An 8,826-nucleotide genomic window follows, 5' to 3' on the forward strand; every position below is an offset into this window, starting at 1 on the left:
CCCCCCCCCCCACATCCTTCTGCCAGCTGGCTTGGCTTGGAAAAGGGGTTTAAAGAGACAGATGCCTTCTCCAAGCCAGCTGGTGGGGGTGGGGGGGCTTTGAGAATGCGTTTAAAGTTGCAGTTGCTTTCTTTCTCCCCACCTCAAGACTACCCAGGGAGGGGAACACTGGCAGGGGAGGGAAGACCAATCGGGGAGGTATGCCTCCCCTTCGCTTCCCCAGCCGCCCTGCCAGGAGCCACACAATATGTGTGAAAGCGCTGCATGCAGCTCCCAAGCTGCAGTTTGGCCACTCCTGAAATATTCTCTCATTGAATTGTTTTCTTAATTTTTAAATTATCAAATTGATAACATAGGTTTGAAAGGGAGAGTCCAATGGAAAATCCCATTTATAATATCATACAAGCAAACAACACTGTACTTTCATATAGCATTTTATAAATATGAAGGCACGTCACATCAAGCAGTATCTCAGTAATCCACACCATTCTGTATTAAGGCCAATATGATTATCACCATTTTTAGATGGGTGTCTGACTCTGGGAAACAGCAGCATTATAAAGAGTAGAATATACATGCTGCAGCTGCCTTATGGCTCCTTGTTTCTTCTTCCTGGTAACATCTAGTGCAATACGATATGATATCATTCTGCTTGGATTTGGTTACTCCTGCTGGTTTATTTTAACTATAGTTATTATAAAACCAGGATTCAGTTTGCAAATCCTGGGTTACCTAATGCCAATTCAGTGCCTTCATTTTGTAGCTAAGGAGAGTACAAGAACAGTGCTAGGGATTGAGCCAGGATTCAACCGGGATCTCTCCATCAGTATGTCACACCAAACCATCGTTAAGATTAATTGTGGTTAACAGGATTTCAGATTCTAACCCTAGCTAGAGGAGTAGCCTGCATTCAGATACCCATACTAAACATAATCAGTTTGGGTAAACTAGTTTCATATTGTGTATGAACTATTGCTTTGGACTATTGTGTATGAACTATTGGTGATGGGGTACAGAAATATATAGTGTACCATGTTTTGTGTTACATTAAATGTGGGAGAATATGAGTCATGGTAGGTGCATATCTCTTGTATCATCACATTGCAGCCTATGGACACGGAATGTCCATGAACAGGGAGTTTCCCTTTTCACAGTTTATTCTGTTAGCCACTCTGGTACAGTAACTCATAATATGCCATTCAGTTTCTCTAATCTCACTGAGTTTGCAGCTATTCACGCCGATTGGGTTTCAGTCATACTTTACCTGGAACACTATTACAAATGCTAATCTTGCTGCTAGCACAGCCCAGAAATCCTTTGCAATTTCATATTTATTTTCGGACCATGGGGGCTCTCGGTAATCTTTGTATCTAAAAAAATAAGACATCTGAGATTCAGTAAGTTCTAGCTGGAATTTATGAATTCATGCTAAATCAACAGCACACTTTGGTACAATTTCTTTATTTATTAGTTCAATTTATACCCCGCCCTCCCCGCCGAGGCAGGCTCAGGGTGGCTTACAAAAGGATAAAACATAGACAATTGTAAACACAGATAAAATCAGTTTAAAACAATCCACAGTCGTAAAGGGCTAGCTAGCTAGCTTGTCTTAAAATTAATTTCCATTTGGCTCAATAGAAAACAAAGGGTATGACAATAGCTAGGCAGCTGGTGAGTTGAATTCATTGACAATATGTTGACTAGTATTGTCTTGTTTTCTTGTGTCCCTGTAATATCCACCTATTGTCTCTGCTTATATTTCAAATGTAAACCTCTTAGAAATAGAAAGAGAGCATTTGTAAGCACAGTTGGTTCGTGAATATAAAAGCCTGGCCTTGTGCAGAGCACAAGATCTAATTCAGAGCAGTCATGGAGTCAAAGCACAAAATACAGATCAACATCTTTAAAATCAGGTATCTGGAAACATATCTCGATTATACATTTAAAAAGTATCTCTGTCAAATCCCTTTAAAGAGTATTCAAATATACCTCCAAATTAAGAGTGCAAGGCTGTGAGGCATTACTCCAGTCTAAGCCCATATAGGATGCACTGTAAATATACTTTGGATTTTAAGTGCTGTTACCTTGATGTACACATACAATAAGCAGACATTCGTGTCTCCCCTCTGCTGCAGCTGTGTCTCCTATTTCTAAGGAGAAGCAGCTGCTGGATGAATGTGTGGGATCTGAAGAGGATTTCCTTTAGACCTGTCTCTTGGTAGACGTAATGGTGGCCCTTGGAATCTTTGAGACATGCAATGTACTGGTTACTTGCATCCTACATCACGGTCCTTGATTCCACATTGCCCCTTTTGGTGGTGCCAGATAAGAGACAAAACAACAACAACACCCCTCCTAAAAAATTTGTTATGGAGACATTGACTTAGATCCACAGAAGTATTTCCACTGACAGAATGATTTCTGTCTGGGGAGTACAGTTTTCTCAACTACCCTCTCCTGCTGCAGCCCCCAGAAATACGTTTGGGCTGCAGAGGGTGCTCTGTGGGTAGAAACATTGTATTTCTGGAAATGTCATTATCAGCCAGCCCCGTAGCTACAGTGGGGCATTTTGGGCCCTGGCCCCCTGACTTCCTACCAAAGCCCCCTGACTCCCTTTCAGCCCAGGCCCCCAGCTCTCTGGCAAGATGCAGCAGCTGCTGTGAACTCTCACTGCGCTGCCATGGCTGCCACTTCTACTTGCCTTCCCCCTGCACTGCACTTTCCTCCAGGATCGTTAATTGCCACTTCCTGGACTGTGGCGGGGATGGGCGGTTCCTTATGCCCTGCCCAGAGGTCCTGTAGTCATGCTCGGCTCCCTGCATCAGCGTCCTTTTTCCTGGCTCCCACTGGCCCCCAGCTCTGCCCTGGGCTGTCTGATTGGCTTAAGGAGGGATGGGCTGGATGACAAGGGGAGGGATCCTGGAGGAGGCAGTAGTGCTTCGGCCACACCATTCGAAGCGAGCCAGGTACTGCTGCCCTTTGTCCCAGCTGGCAGCCATGCAGTGCTTGAGGGCCTTGAAGGCCTCGTTGACTTTCTGGAGGTGCTGCCTTTCACACAGCGTGGCCACCTGGCACAGTTGCCCGTGCTCGACTGCTTCTTGCAGGCTTTGCATGCCCTGTGCAGGTACTGGCCAGCCAGTGGGGGCCTACTGGGTGCCTACATGTGCTGCTCCAAGTTGTCGTTGGCCTGCAGGGGAAGGCAGGCAGCAGGGCGAGTTGCCCTCACAGAGGAAGGCAGCCGAGGATGACGAGAACAGGCAGCCATCCAGTGCCTCCATCCCTCTGGCCCAGGATGGACCTGAAGGGCTGCTTTATGCTCCCCATCTGGGCCAAGCTGCCCCAACCCCCAGGATCTGGTGGCTAGCGACCAGCCTCTGGGCATCCCGGCCCAGCTGGAATGCATAAATTAATTAAATTACATTTAATTGGATCAGTGCCCCCTCGAGGAATTAAAATGCCCCCCCCCCATGTAGAAATCCCTGGCTAAGGGCCTGTTATCAGCTGCTGCATTCTATCTCCTTCTGTGCATATACCATTGAGGATTGTCTATAGCTTTTCTACTACATTTGAAATGCACAGCTGCTCCCTGCCTCATTTAGACTCTGGTGTTGTGCCGAACAGCCATTATTTGAGTAGCGACTTTGTGAAAAAGGAAGGGGGGGAAATTTCAATGCATATTGACTCAGAATTGTCCCACTATAAATTCAGTGGTACTTGTTCACAAATATCTATATGCAGGATTACAACTTTTTGGGGTTAGCTAGATGTTTAGACTGCATTTGAGGCTTTTTAGTTTAGAGTAAGGAAACTAAGGTGGGACATGACAAAGGCGTATAAATGTGGATGAAGGAAGTAAAATAAATTTGTATGTGACAATAGCTTGACCAGTGGCAACCAGAGCTACTGGCTTATATTATGTATCTTAAAGGCATAACAGCAGAAGGCAGATGAATGGAAAAGGCAACTGTGGCCACTTCTGCATGGGCTATCTGCCACAGGGCTCAATGCTCTTGACAAGCAGGGTTTGTTTGTTTTTTGCTTCACTATAGCATTGTGGGGCACCTGCCATGGTTTCCCCTGATTTTCTCCCATCTTTCTCAAACCTGCTTTGTACCAAAGTTTTTGGAAAGCCTACAACAAAGCCTGGGCAGCTGCTGTATGGTTGGGAAAGTTCAGATCTTTCCTCCCACAGGACAACCATGTTGCCCGACCCTGCCACTACAATACTGTTAGAGCAATATGTGTAACAGGTTCTCTTAATTCTCAACTTTTACTTTTTTAAAAATGTAAGTCTCTGGCCACTCCCTTGCACAGATTTTAGTGGAAAGGCAAATCTCTGCAAAAGAAGGGATAGAGACTTCTAAAAAACAAAAGGTGGGAATTCATTTCACCAGTATGTGTAATGGGTTTTTTGAATTCCCACCTTTTGTTTTTTAGAGTTCTATTTTTTAGAAAATTATAAAAGTCCTCCTGGTAGCCCTGGGGAGGAAGGAGAGGTTGCTGCTGGGGGCCTGAGGCAGAAGAAGCTGCCATGTGGAAACCCTGCTGCTGCTGCTGTGCTTTATCATCGCCCACATGAGCAAAGAGGAAACCATGCAAACCCGCCCCGATGTGGAAACCACCTGTGAATAATGGGCAACAATAGTTTTCCATGGTGGTGGTGAAAGTGCTATCAAGCTGACTTATGGCGTCCCCAGAGAGTTTCCAAGCCAAGAGACATTCAGAGGTGGTTTGCCATTGCCTGCCTCTGAGTCATGACCCTGGTAATCCTTGGCGGTCTCCCATCCAAATACTGGCCAGGGCCAACTCTGCTTAGCTTCCAAGATCTGATGAGCCTGGGCTAGCCTGGGCTATACAGATGAGAGCATAGCTTTCCATACAAACGCTGTTACACATATTGTTACATATAACTTTACACTTGAATAAATAATCTCTCAAACAAATTACAACATGAAGTATGCAAGGGAATATTCTGTTGGTTATAATGGTTCCTTGTAATGTTCACTTTCTGTATTTCCCCTAAATTGGCTGGTCACCCAATTTCTATTCTTTTATATGCCAGCAGCACTGTCTTACTTTCACTCTCTGCAGTTATGGTATGCATCAAACTTTAAAACTATTTGCTGAACATTTTAAGTCTGAATCCTTCTATGTCGACTATAAAAGCATCAAAGGATGTTTTTCCCCCAAGGCCAGATCTGTGTGCCATGAAGTGGTTGCTGAACAAGCCTCTTAAACAAATTCACTCATTTAATTATCGGGGCTTCCATTGCCATTCATCACTTTCTTGGATCCTGCACTGCAAGGAGCTTCAGCTAGTACCAGAACAAATCATCCTGCAGCTATTCAGATGTTCCTTTTTCCCTTGGTAGAGATTATGTTCCCTCAGCCTTATGAGTCTATGAAGTAAAAGTCATGGATTAGCTATTATATGGAGCCCCAATTTGGATTCAATGCTTCCAAACTGCTCTTTTATGTGCACTTTTTGGAGCACCTAAGTGCATAGCCTCATAGGGAGCAAATTTCAATCACAGTTTGGTCTGCAACTATCGAATTTAGGCTGTCTCTCCTCTTATCTGACTCCATCCTAGCTATGGTAAACTGGCTTCAAACTGACTCTAATCCCAGCTATTGAAGCCAGAGGAAAGACAAGAAAATTGCCAAACTGAGTTTCTTCACAACATATTTATTGATGCTAGGGTTAAACAAAGTCTGTGTAGCTGTGATAGAAAGGCTTGAAGAATTGGACTGGCAAATGCTTGAAGCTGATGTTAAGCTAGTCTGCTCGCCACATTACCTTGGTTTTGTGCCTTGTTTCTCTTTTCTTGTAATAAATATTTATTGGCCCCGGTCACACGGGCCAGATAACACGGGGGGGGGGGGGGGGGCGGGGACGACGACAGCTGAACAAAAATTACAGCCCTCGGTCGTCTGAGGGAAAAGCTGTGCCAGCGCGATCACATGGAAGGTGTCTGTCGGCAGCCCGTGGCAAACCATTTGCCAGTACTTTTGTGCAGGTACTTTTTAACCGTGCATTTTCTGCGGGACGCCAGACCGTGGCAAACCATTTGCCAGTACTTTTATGCAGGTACTTTTTAACCGCGCATTTTCTGCGGGCTGCCACAGGTTGGCCATGGTGTGCTACGCCCGCCAGATGTTGCAGTGTTATCGAACACGGAAAATCCGCCCAACATTTGTGGCTTTCCCATGGCAAATTCGGTGTGTGAACGGGGCCAAAGTATCGCATGGTCCCTGCTTATCGTCGGCTATTCTCCTTAGATTGATTTAATGAACTCTATTTAGCAGAGCTAACTGGTAGATTTAGAGGAATCCCATGCATGCAGAGGTTGTGCCACTGTGGAGCTCAATTTGTTTTCTTGTAAGATGTATACTGAGCAAAGAGCTAATATGTTAGCTCCACTTATGGCTACTTTCCCAGCCTGTTTTGTGGATTACCATCTGTTGAGTCTGATAAGAGGACCACAGAAACAGTGGCAATATTCAGCTCATGGGCACGAAAACATCGTAATCAAGCCCTGAAACTATTTTGACTGACTGGGTTCTGAGGACTGTAATCTTTTCTTACCAGTAGGCACATTGCTATTTTAGCCAACTATTAAAATTTACTAGTTTCATTGTTCTATTATGTGAACATTTAATTCTGAAATGTGTTAACGTGCATACTGTAGGTTATTGAACTATTGTAGTGGGCCCAGCCTGAGTAAATCCAACAAGCCTTCATTGACTAAAACAAAAGATTTTTTTTTAAATCTACAGTGTATTAACTGACACGGGAGATTTCCACATGGGTTAATTATCTCAGGTTTAATGCTATTGAGAAGTGTATTTTTTCCAGCTTCCCCACAGCCATTGTGTTACATTCCTGCACCTCCTGGGATTTCTCCAATCTTTCTCAAAACTGCTTTGCTTTGGGAAAGATTGCAATAAAGCTGAGATGGCTGCCATGTGGGTGGAAAAATTTGGATTTTCCCACCTATATGACTGCCATTTTCCCTGCCCTTACCCCTGTGGGGGCTTTTTAAAAAATGTCCTTTTTATATTCTTATAATATTATAACTCTACACGTACCAGGTTTTGTGAATTTGCAGATTTTATTAAAAAAAATAATTTTCTAGACCATTTCATAGGTGTAACTGGAAAGGCATGTCTCTTCAACAGAAGAGCCTAGAGACTTATTTTCTTCTACAAATGAAAGCTGTGAATTCACTGAACCTGGTACATTTATTGTTACAACTGTATACTGATATGTAACGGATGATTTTTAAAAAATCAAAAAGGCCGTAGTGGCCCAAAAGAGGGGAGATGGCCACTTCTGGGGGACGGGGCAGAGAGTGCTATGCGAAAGCCCCATTGCCACTGCGCCATATCAGCAGCTGCAGCAGCAATGGGGAAATCACACAAGGCTGTTGCTATGTGAAAACCACCAATGACTTAAAGATTATTTGTAATAGTCCAGTAATCTACTGTCTAACCTGTAATGTTGCATAGGTATATTATATATATATAATTGCCCTATGTATTGGCACTTTCGAACTCTCCCACTGGTCGTGCTGTGTGCTCCATCAGCCATTGGCCAGTCAACCACCACTCAAGAGTAGTCACATGCCATTGGCTGGGGGCTGGGTCCAATCCTCTTCCCTGCCCACTGCCAGCCTGGACACTCTTCCCTGACAGAATGAACTGCCAAAATAGCTGTCTCTCCTGACAAAGACACTTCTGCTTGGTTCCTCTGTCATAGGCTGGCCACTGAGGTGGGCCACCGGCTGTCAAACCATTCTCTTCTCCTCCTGCTGTGGGGGTAATTTATCCCTCAGTGGCTGCTGCTAGGCAACCAAGCTTGGTTCTGTCAGTAAAAAGGCAAAGGCAGGAGGCCCCTTCCTGGCCTCATTTGGCCTTTGTGAGGAACTCATTGGGGCCAGTCCTGACTAGGGTTGCCAGCTCCAGGTTGGGAAATTCCTGGATATTTTGTGGTGGAGTCTATGGAAGCCAGAGTTTGGAGAGGGGAGATGCCTCCGCTGAATAGATTGCCATAGATTCCACCCTTTAAAGCAGTTATTTTCTCCTGGGGGAGAGAGATCTGTTGTCTGGAGTTCAGTTGTGATAGCTGGCGATCTTTACCCCCACACCTGGAGGTTTGCTACCCTAGGCATAGCTGTTACCACTTCAGAGCAGGGTCTGCCAGATCCAGGTTCTTGCTGTGAAAGTTGAGCGGGTGATTTTGGACCAGTCACAGTCTTTCAGCCTAACCTACACAGGGTTGTTGTGCAGATCAAAAAGGGGAAAGGAGAATGATGTAAGCTGCTTTGATCTCCACTGTGGAGAAAGACTACTTTTCCTCTTGGGGAACCATTGCTGCCAATTTCCAGGATTAGCAATATTAGCTCATGCCTGGCACAATTATTTAGAACTATTCGGTCATTAGCAGAGCTGTCACAGAGCAGGCTAAATGATAGGGAATTGGACATTGGCTGTGAGGCTTTTGCGAGCTATTTTGCAGATAAAGTCCTGCTGCTCCACCGCGACCTCCCACCTACAGTTGAGACAGTGAGCAAACTCGAGGCTCCTTGCACGTCTTCTAGTTCTATTCTGGATTATTTCAGTCCACTCAGTCTTGAGGAAGTCGACAGATTGCTTTCAATGGTATGCCCAACCACGTGTTGCCTTGATCCGTGCCCTTCATGGCTTATAAAAGCTAGTCATGAGGGGCTACGAGGCGCCCTCAGGGACATTATCAACAAGTCCTTCATTGAGGGGCTTTTCCCAGGGGCACTCAAGGAAGCGATGGTCTGCCCTCTCCTGAAAAAA

General features: G+C 45.0%; 1 protein-coding gene across 1 annotated transcript in view; it reads right to left on the reverse strand.

The window, feature by feature from the left end:
* Positions 1 to 8,826, reverse strand: part of ANO1 (anoctamin 1, calcium activated chloride channel) — a gene marked incomplete at its 5' end in the record, with an annotated part of 133,859 nt that overhangs the window by 1,965 nt on the left and 123,068 nt on the right. Inside the window, one exon of the mRNA XM_015410856.1 lies at positions 1,265 to 1,370. Coding sequence (XP_015266342.1) covers positions 1,265 to 1,370 — 106 coding nt within the window. The remainder of the gene's footprint in view (positions 1 to 1,264; positions 1,371 to 8,826) is intronic.

Source organism: Gekko japonicus, unplaced genomic scaffold (genome assembly GCF_001447785.1).
Source record: "Gekko japonicus isolate JY-2015 unplaced genomic scaffold, Gekko_japonicus_V1.1 scaffold65, whole genome shotgun sequence".
Taxonomy (NCBI): Eukaryota; Metazoa; Chordata; class Lepidosauria; order Squamata; family Gekkonidae; genus Gekko; species Gekko japonicus.